Source organism: Schistocerca piceifrons, chromosome 9 (assembly GCF_021461385.2).
Source record: "Schistocerca piceifrons isolate TAMUIC-IGC-003096 chromosome 9, iqSchPice1.1, whole genome shotgun sequence".
Lineage (NCBI taxonomy): Eukaryota > Metazoa > Arthropoda > Insecta > Orthoptera > Acrididae > Schistocerca > Schistocerca piceifrons.
Genome location: NC_060146.1, coordinates 96,201,152 through 96,219,374, shown reverse-complemented (window position 1 = coordinate 96,219,374; position 18,223 = coordinate 96,201,152). Strand labels below are relative to the sequence as shown.

Genomic DNA, 18,223 nt, shown 5'->3' with positions numbered 1-18,223 from the left:
AAAGATTACAGGATGTATACATGGCAGAGGAGAAAAACGGTTTCTTAGGGACTTTCTGGTTAAAAATAAACTTCCTCAGAGGTGAAAATACACTTTTTCTGTGTTGACTGACAGTATACTTCCCCTCTGAACTGTAAAACTTATCAATCCTTTGAATGGTAAAAGTTTTATACACCGGCATAGAACGTACCGGCCCTTTAGGACATGAAAATCAGCAAAAAAAAGAAAAAAAGTTAAAAATAGGAAAGAAAGAAAAGACGTTTTGGGAAGGTCTTTGATGTGCACCAAAATGTACACTGCATTACATAAATATCAATACGAATTCCACCAAACACAGCACGAAAGTTTCCGAAGCGTTGAAATCGATATGGTGATGCGTTTTCGTCAATCTCACCTCACGTCACGTGATCTCGACAGCCAATGACAGCTGATATTCCGAGCATAGGACATGTGATGTGGTCAGCCAGCAGCAGGATCACTGTTAAGCAGCGCAAACTCACAAATAGAAAAAATTAATGGTTTAAATTACTATGTACAGCTAAAAGAATTATGATCTTTTTTTGCTTGTATTATCCTTTGGGAAATACCAAACACAGATGTGTCTGTAAAATTTTAAATAATTACATGAATGTCTGGTCTTCTGGATCCGAAATTTTGCGAAGTGGCTGCTCCTCAAAGTGTTAAGTTTTGAATGCTCTGTGATTTAAGAAATTCACTGTACATTCTTACACATAACACAACCCATTTTGCATAAAAGGAAACTTATTTTGAAAGTAACGCTTCTCAAATCACCATTCACAATATTTTCCTGCAATCTGTTGGAAATTAAACAGTTGTGAGGGGATGCTCGTCGAAAGATGTTCGTCGTTACGAAGTGTTGAACACTTTTCATCCTAAATACTTTCCTTTGCCAAATTTTGCTGTCGGCAGACGTTTATGTGCAAACTGTGTTTTTTTTGTTGTAAATGGAGCATTTTCTTTGCAACTTAAGTTTTATTTTGGAGTTTTTCTTGCATTTGTCTGTTGTTGCTGCAGTATTATTCAGTAGCAGCAGGCTAAAGTAAAATTCTTTGTTAGAGTATCAGTTCTTACAAGTCAAAATCCCAAAAAGTTAACTGAAAACTAAAACAATGAAAAATACACGGAATTTTAAACAGTTCCCAGAATTCTGAAAACTTATCATGTTTTTTTCTATTTTCTCCCAAATGAAAAAACTTGCAGGAGTTTCCCAGATTTCCCGGTTGTCCCACAGCATATACATCGTAAATTACTTTTGCAAGTTACTGTGTACAGGAAATAGCCTGATAGAACAATCCAATGAGATATGTTATCAGAAAAAAATAGGAGTAGCTTTGTAAATAAAAGAAAATATTGTTAACAAATAATGAAAAGTTCTTGGAAAAACTGTGTTGCAGAAAAGAAACTGTTAATAATAAACTATAAAATTAGTTTCTTATATCACGGTTGTTATTTATAAATGCTTCCACTGTAGAATTATTGTTTATAAAATATATGAACCTCTCCCCATGTTGCACATACCTCAACCAAAGAGGCCTACACAGCCTTAGTTAGTTGTAAACGATGGCAAGAGAGAGGACGGGAAGATTGGTCCATTGGGTTTCCTACCATTTTATTGTGCTCCCATTGTCTCAGAGAGATTGGGGGATGGGAGGGGTTTCCCACAACTTTAATGTGCTCTTGTTGGTTCAGAGGAGAGGGCAAGAGAGGGGAGCAGGCACGGGGGTTTCACTCGATTACCTTCAATTGACCTCGACTGCTTGTCACCCAAATGGGTAACCTGAGTCACAAGTGACAAGATCGTTATCTTCAACTGAATTCTCCTTGCTATCCTACTACTTCTCATTACGACATTATCATACAGGGTGTTTCACAATTTGTGATATATTCTTCTAGATGTTGTAAAGGGCACTTAGATCAACTATTACATATAACCTCATATCTGGAAACGTCATCCAACCATGGCATAGATCGTCAAAGTTACTGGCACCAGTGTCTTTAAAGGATTGTATATACAGGGAGAATCTCATAATGTTACAAACTCTCTAGGATCATGGAGAAGGATAATTGTATCAATTTGAGGTAAGGGTCTCTCTACTTGAAAGGGACAAGTCAAAAGTAATAAGTGAAAACTGTTTTTATATCTGCGACAGTGGAATACAGGCACTGGTACTGTTGTCGCTGAGACTGTAGAGTAGGCAACCTTCAGAGATGGTAGTATGGACTAAAACAAGGAAACGTGTCCAGCAAACATTGGCTCTAAAACGTATATCTTAAGAGCTATTAACACATGTTCAATAGAGGAGATGTGTTTCAATGTAGCGAAGATGAACCCGTGCTCATAGCTTATTGGTTTAGAGCCAATGTTTGCTGGACACGTTTCCTTGTTTTCGTCCATGGTACCACTTATGAAAGTTATCTATCACACAGTCTTAGCGACAGTATTACCAGCACATTGTTAGAGGTATCAGAATGATTTTCGTTTATAACTTTCGACTCGTTCATAACAGGTGCAGGGAATCTTACCTCAAGCTGATATATTTATACAGGCGCCAGTACCTAAAACTTAGCTCTGTAGCATCAGTGGATATCGTTTCCAGACGTGGGTGCCTATGTAAAACCTGATCCTCTAAGTTCACTCTACAACCTCTATCTAACAGGAGATTGCCAAACACCCTGCATCAGTGGAACTGATGTGTCACCTGATGCCCTTAATAACTACTTTCCTTTGCATTTAACTTCTTTGTATCTATACTTTCTGCAACTTTGTTTTTAGATATGTCCAGTCCTCTTCACTTGAAAAGCCTATTGTGGTATTCGTTATAGCAGTATATTAGCTTTAAATAAATTCAACTGTGCCTACCCGTTCGCTTGTAATTCTTTACTACAATACTTTCACATGATAATTCGTACGATTTTCTTCAGCCACAAGTCTACCCTTTACTATCACTAAATTGTTACATCACTATGTATATCTGATCTCTTGTACTTGACATTGGTTTGCTGTCCATTATAATGAGAATAATCCAATAGCTTAACTGTTTGTAGTCACTCCATCTCTGCCCTACGTTCCTATTTTTGCCAAATCTTATTCCTGTTTCACCATTTTCCGCTGCTCTTTGTATTACCCATATTCATAGGACAAGAAGTCGTTGATTTCACCCCTATTGATTTCAGTGACTCCCAGCAGGTCTAGAACGAGATTTTGCTTTTATTCTCAAATTTATAGAATGTTACTCTTTTTTTTATGTTCGCTCTAGCTTTTTCTCATTGGCATCCCTTCCTTGGTAGTTCCCTACCGGGTCCGAATGGGAGACTAATCATGGATGTTTTACCAATGGAGACTGTTTCTCAATTACGAGTCATATCTCTTATTGGTATGCGTTATACGTTTCTGCATCAGTGCTTTCCATTGCCTTATGCATCCTCATGTGGTTGAGCACTGCTGATTGTTGCACCTTTCGTCTTCTGTTAATTGTTACCAAGGAAACGAATATGTTCCCAATCATGCATAAACCCAGCACAAGCAGAGCTATTAAGAAATGACATCTGCCGTCCAGAATGTGTGTGCAGGATGCAACTGTTTATAAAGCAACAAATGCATTTCTCAGCACACTAGCGAAGTGTTCTGCTCGAAGACCAAAACGAAATGGCATAGCTCATTCTTAAAGTGGTTAAGAACAAACTGACAGTTGCTAGGGCAAAATGAGAAATATTTAGTCGTATTTCAGTTGCACAGATTGTTGAGGCCTTCGTTCCTTTCCCTGCTTTTTTCCACAACGTTATTTTTGTATGCAGCAAGGAGAGAGTCGCACCCTCCTACCTGTGTTCTGGGGATGTCAACTCACTTTATGGGCACTATCTCACAGACGAAGGGCAGTTCCAGGTCGCAGCGCACGTCGTCGTAGAAGCCCGTGTCCGACAGCGCCAGGCAGTCCTCGGAGTCCTCTCGGGTCTTGTTTTTTGGCTCACCAGCCTTCCACACTTGAAATTCCATGTCTTTTAGGTGCCTGCCTGTGAAAAATAAAAAAGCTATGGACACTACAAATATGTTCAGATATGACACAAAATATCACTGGGGCATAAACCTGCTATGAAAAAGACGGAATTCCTGTGACACATTATGAATACTTCCTCAGCCAGCTCTCACACCCAGCCTGCACAAAACACACACACACACACACACACACATACACACACTAGTGGCACAGGCAGGCAAGAGAGAGGGGGGAAGGGAATGAAGGGTGAGGGAGGGAGGGGGAGAAGGATAGCAGCAGATACAAATTCTTCAACATTTTATTGCAATCAAAATAGATAAAACGTAAACAAGGTCATAACATACAATGTAATTGTGGAAATCATCATAGTAGTAATAAAGCATTTAACATTCCTCATATATATACTGATTTATAGCCCATTCAGAATAACTGAAGGTGTCATGAAATCTCGTCTTTGTTTTGAAACCTCTTAGAATATTAATACTGTGTCCGGGACCACGACTCGAACCAGGTACCTTTGCCATTCACACACAGATGTTTAACTAGTAAGACTATCCAGGCAGAACGTGACTCACCCTCACATCTTTTTATCCACCAATACCTCTGCTCTACCGTGCTAACTTCACCAAAGTTCTGTACACGTTGTGGGAACAGCAGTCCTGGAAGGAAGGCTATTGTAGAGAAACGACTTAGCCACAGCTGAAGGGATTATTTCCCGAGTGAGTTTATACTCAGCCGTGACGTGCCTGTGTGCCAGAGCAGCCTTGAACCCTGAACCTTTGCTTCTCACAGGCAAATGAATCAACAACTGATACAAGCAAATTATCTCAGTATTAAAGGTATGAGACTGGGTCACGAGTAGTGCCTGCACAGCACAACATTTACCTATGAAAGGCAAAGGTTGCAGGTTCTAATCCCAATTCAGCTTTCGGTTCTAATCTCATAGCAAGTTTCCAACTAGCACACACACCAGTGTAGAGTAAAGTAATCCCCTAGCCTAAATGTAAGCCATTGCTCCACAATAACCTTTCTGCTTGACATACTAGACCGCAAGTTATGTGGGAGAACGTTTGTGTAGTTGGGTTGCTAGGACATATGGTATATGTTATGTGGGAAGAATTAAAGCTATGAGCATGGGCCGTAAGTCGTGTCTGGGTTGCAGAGTCAGAAGGCCATTTTCGGGTGGAAGGCCCAGTTCGAGTCCTGGTCTGGCACAATTTTAACCTAACAGGAAGTTTCAAATCAGCACACCCTCTTCTGGAGAAAGACAATATTCACAAATCCGACTGGCATGCTGTCGTGTGTCATCCGCGTAAGTGCTGGCTGGAGGCAACTGAAGATATAATTACATGAGCCAGAAATTAAACAGTGTCTAGCAAGTGCCCTCCGCCACACACCAATGGGTGGTTTGCGGAGTATAAATGTAGATGTAGATGTAGAAGAGCCATGACTGCGGTTGAAAGCAATCGTGAAGCTAAAATTTATCTCCAGTTGGACATGTTACATGTTATTACTAGGGTTAACTGAAAAGATCGTAATTAATGCATCTTATTTTGTACTATCCCTGAATGATTACAGCCAGCCATTAGGTTCAGCTATAATTTCATGACGAAAGTCATGCTGCAGTGAAAGTAGTACATGACAGTTTGAAAAGTGTGTAGTATTGAGGCTATGTAATTTTGTACAAGTATGTCTGCTGAAGTACAAATTGATCTGATAATATCAATAATGTGGGATTTTTATACTTATTCATGAATAATATTTAAAAGGGTCACCATTCTATGCACAACGAAAATCAAATGTACATTAACACTAAGTAATGACCATACAACCGGTATTTAGGTAAAATGCTTGTACGAAATAGAAAACTGTGGAGTCATGACAAACTATATTACTACCTCTGGTACTTTCATCATTTGAATCTGAGAGGTAACATAAATAGCGTCGCAAAAATTTTCGGCTGTTCACTAAAATACATGACACAGTGTTGCCTAAAAAAAATGGTTCAAACGGCTCGGAGCACTGTGGGACTTAACATCGGAGGTCATCAGTCCCCTAGAACTTAGAACTACTTAAACCTAACTAACGTAAAGACATTACACATATCCATGCCAGAGGCAGGATTCGAACCTGCGACCGTGGCAGTCACGCGGTTCCGGACTGAAGCGCCTAGAACCGCTCGTTGCCTCAAGTACCGCCTTGCTCGTTTACTCATAACCACTTTCTACATAAAAATATAATTGTTAAGCATGAATTACAGTGAGAGACACTTAGAGAATTTTAACAAAGTTGTTTATTTCACTCCGCAGTCAGTGAAATAAACAATAGAATGTATTCACTGTGGAAGAAGATGCTTGCTGTATTAAACCTTGCTATACATCCCGGAGAGATGAGAATACATGATAGCTGCCAAATGCGTTGCAGCAATCTGTACTTTTATTGTCGTTAGTGTGAGTGATATAAAGGCACAAACTGGATTCAGTGTGGATGAATGACAGCGTTCAAATTGCGATACATACATCTCACGACAAAATAGTACACATTCAGGATGTCTACAACTTCAATTAAAATACTATCTACTTCCAAATATGCCATATCAAACTGTAACGTTTGCTGCTATCTTCGCATGACATCAAAGATTCTAATCAACAGGTACACGTACGACAGATTGAGAAGAAACATACAGTCTCATCACATTATCTTACAAACATGTCGTTGCTGATTTAAAGAATCCATGGCAAGTTACTTTAAGGATATACATTAATAGTGTTCACACATATGAAACATACCAAACGTGAATGACTTCAAAACAAGGAAATATAATGCAAAACTTAAGTTCTACATAATTATAAGGTCCATCTTTGATTTTATTTCCTGTCCATTGACAAGGTCAGATCTTTGTAAAACTCATGGTTGTATTCAGTCAGATCAGAGCATGTTGCCAGTGTGCCAACTGCAATTCCATTTGGGAAAATCTAGAGGAATTTACAAGTCCAGGAATAGCCCTTCATTCAAATTAAACATGTGGTTATACATTTTGAATTGTACGTTTCATTCCTCCCAAACGAACACAATTGGCAGTAATATATTTCTACATCTTCTTATTCTTGTTCCTCTTCTCCTTCTTCTTTTTCTTATTTTTTAGCATATGAACAGGAGGACAATGCTGTTGCTCTACACTGTCATTGCAGTTACTTCACAAGCCAATGGTGGCTCAATGACAAGAGGGTAACAGAATCCTGTAGGAGAAAACGAACTTGATGTGGAGGTTGATCTTTGGGAAACAAATCATTCGAAACCTTGTAGAGATGTGCACGGCAAATTACTCAGCCCGCAGCTCATGCAAGTGGTTAACGACTGAACACACAATAACAGCACGCAGCCGAAGTGCAGGGCAAGGTCTTTAGTGGTTGAATTTGGCATAAGCACTGATCCACTTGGCTTACAGTTGCCGGAGATGTAAACGTTTCACCTGCCACCATTGGAATGTCCCCTGGCAGGAGTATGATATCTCTCCGCCGTGAAAAGGCCATGCAGGGCCGAAAATGGTCATTCGCGGACTGCAAAAACCAGACGAGGTCCGACCACCGAAGGAGGCAATGTCGGTGCCACATGCTCTGCCAGAAAGGTGTGGGGATATGGAGGCTGGGGCAGTGGCGGATCCACTGGTGAGAGCGAGGACGAGTGTACCCATGTCAGGGAAAGGGGAAAGAAGTAGAAAGTCGGGGGCAGTTCGAAATCCATCGACTCCAGCCCAGTAGGCAGAGGCATGAGGCATAATAAGGACTCAGGCTGGAGGCGATGGGACTATAGCTATGCTGTGAATCGGGATGGAATGGAAGGTGTGCTTCCACAAGTGGGAGCCGACCTCTGGAACAACCTTGTGACCAGTCTTGCCACTCAGCTCACCAGAAAGCGGCAATGATGAGACCCCATCAGGGCATGGGAGCAACTGATTTGCATGACGGATCAGCTGCTGTCTGACGGTATCCACCACCAGGAAATGCCGACCTTGTGGCCCACCGTGACTCTCGGCAGCTACCCCTACCACTGGCCGAAACACCAAGCCAAAATAACAACCCTGGAGGGACACATGGCAGACCTCAATGCTCCACGGTTAGATACTCAGGCTGCAAAAAATTCAAGAGACCGTCTGGCAGACTGCATCCAAAAAAACATAGAGCAGAACCTCATACATGGATAAAATTTAAAAATGGCATAGTACAAGGAAGCACACACATGCACATGGGAATCTTTTCCCAAAATGCGTTATGTAAAATATGAATAAAGGAAAAAGGGACTGGTAGCAGAAAAGTTGTTTATAAACAAGCCCATTATGTTCACAGTCGTGGGCTTCCGAGAAAACAAAAAAAAACTATGATGGACAAAAGCAGAAACAAAAGTTGATGTAGAAGAGATAAGGGATCCAGTGTTAGAACCAAATTTAAAAGAGCTTTGGAAGACGTAAGGAGAAGGGACAGATAACACCCAATCAGTATTTCTAAAATCATTGGAGGAAGTGGCAACAAAATGATTATTTATGTTGGCGAATAGAATACCATCTGACTTTCACAAAAACACCATCCACACAGTTCTGAAGATTGCAACAGCTGACAAGTGCGAGACTTATCACAGAATTAGTTTAACAGCTCATGCAACCAATTTGCTAACAAGAAACACAGAAGAATGGAAAAGAAAAATAAGGATGTGTTAGCTAGTGATCAGTTTGGCTTTAGGAAAGGTCAAAGCACCAGAGAGACAGTTCCAACATTGCGGTCGGTAATGGAAGTAAGACCAAAGAAAAGTCAAGACACGTTCATTTGATGACCTGGAAAAAGCATTCGACAATGTAAAATGGTGCAACATTTTTGAAATTTTGCGAAAAAAGGGGTAATTCTCTAATTCATTACTATACCATTCCATCCTAGAGTTTCCAATGTTTGAAAAATAGGGGTAAGCTTTACAGATAGTTGAGTAATAAACAGGGTGGGGCAAATAAAAGTTGCCCAGAGTTCCAGGGTAAAAAGAAACAGCAGAGGAAATGCCCTTTTATATCTCGAGTAAGCGACGCTGCCTCCATCTGGATACACGCGTATCGCTATCGCACGACTTTTGCCACCTTAGAGTAGTTCCGGCAACAGCGGTAGTAAAAAACTCTAAAGGCTTTCTGTGTTGCATTCCGATATGTAGGTATCGGGAAAGAACCGGAACACGATCTTTGTAAATAGTGATAAACCTGATCACAAACATTAATCTGCTTCGCATGTAATGTTTCGAGGAGCTGATGGAAATGCACAAGAAGTATATAACATACGAACCTGTTTCAGTAAAGAAGTCACCTTCGACGGTTTTATCTGTGAAGCCTATCAGGTAGAGTTGGGTTTTCGGCTGTAAGAGGCTCAGCACTGCCTCGGCGCGGCGCGACGTGTCGGGGACGGCGAGCGTCGCATTCTCGGAGCGGCACGCACTGGCTGCCGGCGCGTGGGCCCTCAACTCCGTGTGCACCTTGTAGAAGCGGCCGGCGTCTTCGATCCACACGTAGCTGTCCGGTACGCCCACCGAAAGCCGGCGCTCACAGAAAAACGGCGCAGGGTTCTGGCAGGACACGACGCCCGTGAATCCGTCTCTGTCCAAGATGACGCAGTCCTCGTCGTCTGCACTGTGGGGCCGACTAGGTAGTGATGGCAGACCCGACACGGGACGACCTGGTGCAGTACGGGAGTGTTAGTAAGGTACAGGCTTACGCCAGACAACAACGTAGATCATAACGTAAGTACTGCAACAGACATTACAATCGAACCACAAAATAAACCTAGCAGCAAAACGACATTTTGGAAGCTGACGTACATTAAAGTACTTCAGTAACAATTTTACTTTACACTGTTTTGCCGAGATCATTCGTTGAGAAAATTAAAACACCGCGACAAGAATACTAAGATATTTGTCACATGCATCACAGAATTTGTGAAGTGATAGGAGAAAATATAAAAATGCAGTAAATGAAACAGGCAAAAAGGAATAAAAACGTCTCAAAAACGAGATCGACAGGAAGTGCAAAATGGCTAAGCAGGGATGGCTAGAGGATAAATGTAAGGATGTAGAGGCTTATCTCACTAGGGGTAAGACAGATACTGCCTACAGGAAAATTAAAGAGACCTTTGGAGAAAAGAGAACCACTTGTATGAATATTAAGAGCTCAGATGGAAACCCAGTTCTAAACAAAGAAGGGAAAGCAGAAAGGTGGAAGGAGTATATAGAGGGTCTATACAAGGGCGATGTACTTGAGGGCAATATTATGGAATGGAAAGTGGATGTAGAGGAAGATGAAATGGGAGATATGATACTGCGCGAAGATTTTTGACAGAGCACTGAAAGACCTAAGTCGAAACAAGGACCCGTGTAAAGGCTCTGAGCACTATGGGACAACATCTGCGGTCATCACTCCCCTAGAACTCAGAACTACTTAAACCTAACTAACCTAAGGACATCACACACATCCATGCCCGAGGCAGGATTCGAACCTGCGGCCGTAGCAGTCGCCCGGTTCCGGACTGAGCGCCTAGAACCGCGAGACCACCGCGGCCGGCAAGGCCCCGGGAGTAGACAACATTCCATTAGAACTACTGACGGCCTTGGCAGAGCCAGTCTTGACAAAAATCTACCATCTGGTGAGCAAGATGTATGAGACAGGCGAAATGCCCTCAGACTTCAAGAATAATATAATAATTCCGATCCCAAAGAAAGCAGGTGCTGACAGATGTGAAAATTACCGAACAATCAGTTTAATAAGTCACGGATGCAAAATACTAACGCGTATTCTCTACAGACGAATGGAAAAGCTGGTAGAAGCTGACCTCGGGGAAGATCAGTTTGGATTCCGTAGAAACGTTGGAATACGTGAGGCAATACTGACCCTACGACTTATCTTAGATTCTAGATTAAGGAAAGGCAAACCTACGTTTCTAGTATTTGTAGACTTAGAGAAAGCTTTTGACAATGTTGACTGGAATACTCTATTTCAAATTCTGAAGGTGGCAGGGGTAAAATATAGGGAGCGAAAGGCTATTTACAATTTGTACAGAAACCAGATGGCAGTTATAAGAGTCGAGGGGCACGAAAGGGAAGCAGTGGTTGGGAAGGGAGTGAGACAGGGTTGTAGCCTATCCCCGATGTTATTCAATCTGTATATTGAACAAGCAGTGAAGGAAACAAAAGAAAAATTCGGAGTAGATATTAAAATCCATGGAGAAGAAATAAAAACTTTGAGGTTCGCCGATGACATTGTAATTCTGTCAGAGACAGCAAACGACTTGGAAGAGCAGTTGAACGGAATGGATAGTGTCTTGAAAGGAGGATATAAGATAAACATCAACAAAATCAAAACGAGCATAATGGAATGTTGTAGAATTAAGTCGGGTGATGCTGAGGGAATTAGATTAGGAAATGAGACACTTAAAGTAGTAAAGGAGGTTTGCTATTTGGGGAGCAAAAGAACCGATGATTGTCGAAGTAGAGAGGATATAAAATGTAGAATGGCAATGGGAAGGAAAGCGTTTCTGAAGAAGAGAAATTTGTTAACATCGAGTATAGATTTAAGTGTCAGGAAGTTGTATCTGAAAGTATTTGTATGGAGTGTAGCCATGTATGGAAGTGAAACATGGACGATAAACAGTTTAGACAAGAAGAGATTAGAAGCTTTCAAAATGTGGTGCTACAGAAGAAAGCTGAAGATTAGATGGGTAGATCACATAACTAATGAGGAGGTGTTGAATAGGATTGGGGAGAAGAGAAGTTTGTGGCACAACTTGACTGAAAGAAGGGATCGGTTGGTAGGACATGTTCTGAGGCATCAAGGGATCACCAATTTAGTATTGGAGGGCAGCATAGAGGGTAAAAATCGTAGAGGGAGACCAAGAGACGAATACACCAAGCAGATTCAGAAGGAAGTAGGTTGCACTAGGTACTGGGAGATGAAGAAGCTTGCACACGATAGAGTAGCATGGAGAGCTGCATCAAACCAGTCTCAGGATTGAAGACCACAACAACAACAACAACTAGATAAACTACATATCATTACATTCTGTGCTTTCTATGTCTTTATTGGCGCTTAACTGGTGTACAGATAAATTTCTCCTCGATCCGGGGAAAACACGACACAAATATGTGAAGTGTAGGGGGACATGATCCATGTGTCAAACTTATGCTTCCCAGAGGAGCTGTTGTTTTATCTGCATTGGGGTTACTAGCTTTATCACGTGCAATAATGAAACCCATCGGCTGCAGTCCCATTCGTCTGATACAGGTTTTCATCCTGACATCTCATTCCCGCTGTGCGTTCACCACGAAATTTCTTTTGTGTCCCATATTATGGGTAACGTGATATTGTTGGCAGAGGTGTTCACTTTGAGCTTCTGCTTCACAGGAAAAGTTCTAATTTTTCTACTTTATGGAACCCTGCCCTGTCTTACCTGGCTAAATATGAAAGTCATCCACCAATAGGAATGCATACCTGACATCTATAGTTTTCATAGTATCCACCAGCCGGTTTTTGTGGTTATATTGGAAATACAGCAGTCACTGTTGCAAAGTTATTTTTATGTAGAAGTAACACGCTTCGCCATGGTTAGGCACCATCAGATTATATAAAACTGTCACATGAAATTCAATGCACTGGCTACCTAAGTTCAAACTCGACCACATACACTTAAGACCATCTGGATGAAAATCGAGCGAGTCACCAGAATTCCAGTGCCGTTGCCAGTTCGACCACCTAGCTGAATGTAATCTAGAAAATGTGATGTACGCATGTGCTCTATTTGCTGATCCAGCCGTTTAAAGGTCCGCATCGCTCCTTTTAGTAATTCCGATGGGATTTTCCGCCAGACTGTTTCATGTGTACGTGCTTGACATAGAGCTTTGATAGCCAGCACAATAAACTTTATTTTACAGTTTTACCTAGTCTGATGGTGCTTAACCACAGCAAAACACATTATTTTTAAATAAAAATAACTTTGCAACCGTGACTGTTCCATTTCGAGCCTAACTATAATTTTCTTATTTGTACGCAAGATATGCTGCAACTTTATTACAGTTCTCTGAGATACTGAGATAACTGTACTCCTTTTTGTGACAGTCATGCAGTCGACGGTCGTACTTCTCCACATACCATCAACAGAATTCTATTCCATTCGTGTGACATGGCGATCCACAGTGGAGAACCGCCATAATCTCTGCCTCAGTCCTGTCGGTAACACGTCAAAATGCCATCATGACGCACCGTACACGGAGTGTGAGCACACTCCAGTGAAGCCGCTTGTTTCAGGCTATTCTCCTTCGTGTGACACATAGTGAAACCATAAAATATCCTCCTGGGTCTCCGAAACACACGAATATGAGAAATACACATTCTGAACACCATCCTACATTTTTACTAAGAAGGTATTGGACTAGCTGTTAATATTATCATGAAGTCTACCTGTCTTAGTAGCATGTGATCACTGGTATGTTTCTGTATGCTTACATACTTCCTACTTGAGCTACTTTTTCCAATTGTTAACGTTATAACAAAAGTAGTATGAGGTTACTGTTTGGTTCATATAGAGCTGATGGCGGTTGAGAGCAGTGTACCAATGGTCTGTCTGAATTCGGTTCTCAGGCGCAGTTTTCTTCTTCTTCCGTGTCCGGATGCACCAATTATATCTTCCCTTCCCAGTAATTAGCAACATAGATTGCTTTGTCATTGACTTTCAAAATATCATCTTTAGTGCATGTCATAGACATATCTGGGCAGATCAGTAGGTGGTCAAAGTCCTGTATTGCTCCGCATTCACACCTATCGCTATCACTGTAACCCCATTTAAATAGGTTTGATTTGCACCCAGTTACTCCAGTGCGCAGCCGGTTTAATGACCTCCAAGTTGTAAAAGGTAGTTGAAATCCTGCAGATCCCTCCTCAAGTAGTTCCATTGTGGAGTGTGGCACCATTTCTTCCCAGAGAGATAGTCGCCTTGCGACGGGCTTGGTGGCGAGCTCTTCAGTAGTTTCCATGAAACTCCTGCGGGATTTCAGCCGGACACGTTGTTTTCGGTGCATATACATCGGGTGTCGAGGATCATTCTTTTGTTTTGATCTTTCGATCTCGGCGGCTACTTGTCTGCGGATAGTGGGTGGTGCTATGCCTATGATGGGGTAAATAATGTCTGTGGGAGTTGGTTTGAGGCATCCTGTGGCAATACGTACAGTTTCGTTTACGGCGAAGTCAACTTGCTTAGCGTGGGCAGAGTTCCTCCAAACTGGTGCCGCATATTCCGCAGCTGAGATACTCAGCACCAGACCCGTGGTGCGCAAAACATGTGGTTGAGCTCCCCACGATGAACCTGTTAGCTTCCGCAGTATGTTGTTCCTGGCACAGACCTTTTTTTTAGTGTTGTGACAGTGCTGCTTAAAAGTAAGTGCTCTGTCCAATGTTACTCCCAGGTATTTTGGGCTGTTTGTATGTTTCTGCTCTTCCCCTTGCCACATGACTCGGAGTTTCCGTTTGGCTTGTTTGCTCCTAAGATGGAAGGCGGATACTTGTGATTTACTGGTGTTTGGTTTGAGATTATTGCCGTCGTAATAGGTAGCAAGTTCTGTTAAGGCTCCTGTGAGATTCTCCTCCACTTGTTCAAAGGTTTTGTCCTGTGTGGCCACTGCTGCATCATCAGCATATATGAACATTCGTGTCTGGTGGCTGATGGGAAGATCATTGGTATAGATGTTAAATAATATTGGAGCCAAAACACTGCCCTGTGCAAATCCATTTTTCTGTGTCCTCCATCGGCTGTTTTTAGATTGTAAGGTTACATAGTAGCATCTGTTCTGTAGCATACATTGCACGAACATAGAAAGGGTGTAGTCCTTAGTGACATTATACACTTTCTGGGTAAGCAACTTATGGTTAACTGTGTCATATGCAGCACAGATCCAGGAATACGACCCCAGTTACTTCTCCTCTCTGATAGCCGTCTTCGATGTACTGTGTGAGATTCAGGATTTGGCCACAGCATGATTTTCCTGGTCGGAATCCAGCTTGTTCGTTAATGAGGACTTTGTCCACATAATCAGCTATGCGTTTGAGGATCATTCGCTCCAGCACTTTAAATAAATGACAAAGCAGTGAGACAGGCCGGAAATTTTTAGCTTCAGCTGGGTCTTTCCCTGGTTTTAGTAACGCAATAACCCGGGCTTTCCTCCACAGTTTAGGAATTTGCATTGTTGTAATACAGTTATTCATTAGCTCTAGGATCCATGCTTGTACTCCCGGTCCAAAATGTTTAATTTGCTCAGATCTCAGATCGTCGAGGCCAGCGGCCTTATTGTTTTTCAAATCTTTGATGGCATCTTGTAGCTCCTGAATGGAGAACGGGTGAGCTAGAAAGCTAATCTCCTCATTCAATTTTCTTTTAATTTTTGCCATTCCTGATCTTCCTTTTAGTTTTTCCGTTCATGAGTAGTTGGTGAGCTATCTGATCAGGTGTAACTTCACTGTAATTTGGTTGTGGTTCTGTTGGGTCGTTGTTCAGACTTTTGACCAGTTCCCATGCCTTCCTACTACTGTGCTTCATGTCCGTCTCTTGTAGGAGGTTGCACCACTTTTCCTTTCTCGCTTCGGAGATACCAGACATCAGTACCTCACCTGCCTGGATCGTTTCCTCTGAGAAGGGGTCCTTATTGTACAGTTCTTCATACTTTTTCAGAGCTTCCTTGCTGCTACCATTGAGTCCAGCGATATACTGGGTGCGGCACCCTCTAGGTATGCGCCGACGAGAGATTTTCTTGACAAGGTCTATAAAAGTTTCATATGTTTGTATCTCTGGTTTAATTTCCAGGACCTCCTTATCAAGGTCCTCTGTGAAAAGTTCCCAATGAGCTTTTTTGAAATTGAAGCGTCTCTTGAAGGGCATTACATCTGATTTGATTACTGCAGTAATGCAGCAAGTTATTGCTCTGTGTTGCGATCTTGGAATTGGGTCCTCTATTTGCTTTACAGTTTGCAGGGATACCTTTTCGGAGACAAAGATGTTATCTGGATTATATCCTCGTTTCCATCTTCCGCTGTTAAATGATGCAGGCAACTTTGGGTCATGTATCAATTTCAGTTTAGTCTGGTCTGCCCAGGTCTCCAGCATTTCGCCATCGTCATTTCAGGCGCAGTGAACATCCGTCGAGTCAATTGCAGGCTAACAATCGTGCAAGCATCATGCTGAGAAGTTACTGTACCGTACTGTTGCCAATTATGTTTAAACACGTTAACAGTTAGAGCGCAGTTACTTTGCCCAAAGGTAAGAAATATTTGGTACATCAAACACTTAGAGAAGGTAACAGATGTATCACATGAAGTGATAAGTAATTTGCTCATTAAAGTTTTCTGATAGACGGTACTACTGAAATACAGAATGGGAGAGAAGCTGACTGACTGGGAGCTCTTCGAGTCGTAACATTATGTATACGTGCAGAGACTTTGGCTCTACGAGAATAGAACACGGTTTCAATTGTGTTAGGCCTAGCATATTTAAATAATCAGAGAAGAGAGAATAGACAAGTCCTCGGTCTTAAAGCAGGATTGCAGTGTTTACATACCTCAGCAAGTCGACGAGTGTCATACTTGTTACACCCACTAAGGTGTAAGAAATATACTTCAGCGCACAGTTTGTATTACTACAGAAGTGACACTGGGAGTTCACAAAATACAGTAAGTGCCAGTAGCCGAAAGGAACTCGAAGCTAAGACCGTTGTCCAGAGAACCACATCACAAAGAATTCTGGAGCAGAGTAGTTAGCAGCCCTAAGAGACATCCACGTTAACAGGCAGGCAATGACAGCCCACTGGCGAGAGAACAGCAGCAGAGCACGGCGTGGTACGAACCGTCGTTCTGTTGGGGACTGGTCTGCTTTGGGGGCAGCCCGTCTTCAGAGGCCGTGCCCTCTCGGTAGCCTCCGATCGCCTTTTGTCAGCCACTTCCAGACTCCTCACCATCCCATGCATCTTTATTTCTATAGACTCCTCTATTACGCTTTCCCAACAGGCGCTAGCTGGACGCAGCAACTTGCTGCTCCCAAAATCAAACACACTGCCGAAAGTGACTCTGTACTCTGCCGCTGATGACATCTGTGTTCGTCTGGGGCAAACACGCCAAACTTCTCCTCGTAACATTCTGCGAGCCAACACTGCATTTACCCAGTGTATCAGCTGTGAGAGGCTGTTACGTTCCACTGCTGCATAGTTTCAGTAGGTCCTTCAACGAGTGAAAAAATCCTTCGTCGTCTTTGCTAGAAGCCGGTGGACGGTTTTCATGTCCCACTTTCAAAGAGTCTTCATGATCTCGAGTCAGAGTGAACCCATATAGACTGCTTCTTAAGTGATCCGCAAACTGGGGAGCCTTACCATCCGTGGCATGGTGGGAGGGGGGGGGGGGGGGGCGGCGACACTCACGCCAGTCTATAAATGCAGTGAAATTCGCAATATCTTTGTTTTGGTTGGCAGGAGAGCCAACACCGGGTTACTAGAGGAGGCCGAAAGGCACGCGTTGTAGCTCACGCAGGCTGGCGTGAGGTCTGGAACAGGACAAGGAAATTAGAATTTAGAAAAACGGACGTAGCTGGTCGAATACTTAACTTTAATCCGTTAATGAAGAACGTCGGTCTTGCCGGTACATGATTCACAATATCAATGGTAACATAATGGCGCCTTGCTAGGTCGTAGCAAATGACGTAGCTGAAGGCTATGCTAATCTATCGTCTCGGCAAATGAGGACGTATTTTGTCAGTGAACCATCGCTAGCAAAGTCGGTTGTACAACTGGGGCGAGTGTTAGGAAGTCTCTCTAGACCTGCCGTGTGGCGGCGCTCGGTCTGCAATCACCGATAGTGGCGACACGCGGGTCCGACGTATACTAACGGACCGCGGCCGATTTAAAGGCTACCACATAGCAAGTGTGGTGTCTGGCGGTGACACCACAACCTTGACACTTCACCATAACCTGACGAGTGTGACACTCATTGAAATGTTTGCATTAAATGGTTCAAATGGCTCTGAGCACTATGGGACTTAACTTCTGAGGTCATCAGTCCCCTAGAACTTATAACTACTTAAACCTAACTAACCTAAGGACAGCACACACAGAGGCAGGATTCGAACCTGCGACCGTACCGGTCGCTCGGTTCCAGATTG

General features: G+C 42.5%; 1 protein-coding gene across 1 annotated transcript in view; it reads right to left on the bottom strand.

Annotated features, from left to right (window-relative positions):
* Positions 1-18,223, bottom strand: part of LOC124717038 — a 210,376-nt gene that overhangs the window by 37,787 nt on the left and 154,366 nt on the right. The window contains exons 5-6 of the mRNA XM_047243693.1: positions 9,335-9,721; positions 3,867-4,032 (exon numbers count right to left, since the gene is read on the bottom strand). Of these exons, the coding sequence (XP_047099649.1) occupies positions 3,867-4,032; positions 9,335-9,721 (553 nt within the window). The remainder of the gene's footprint in view (positions 1-3,866; positions 4,033-9,334; positions 9,722-18,223) is intronic.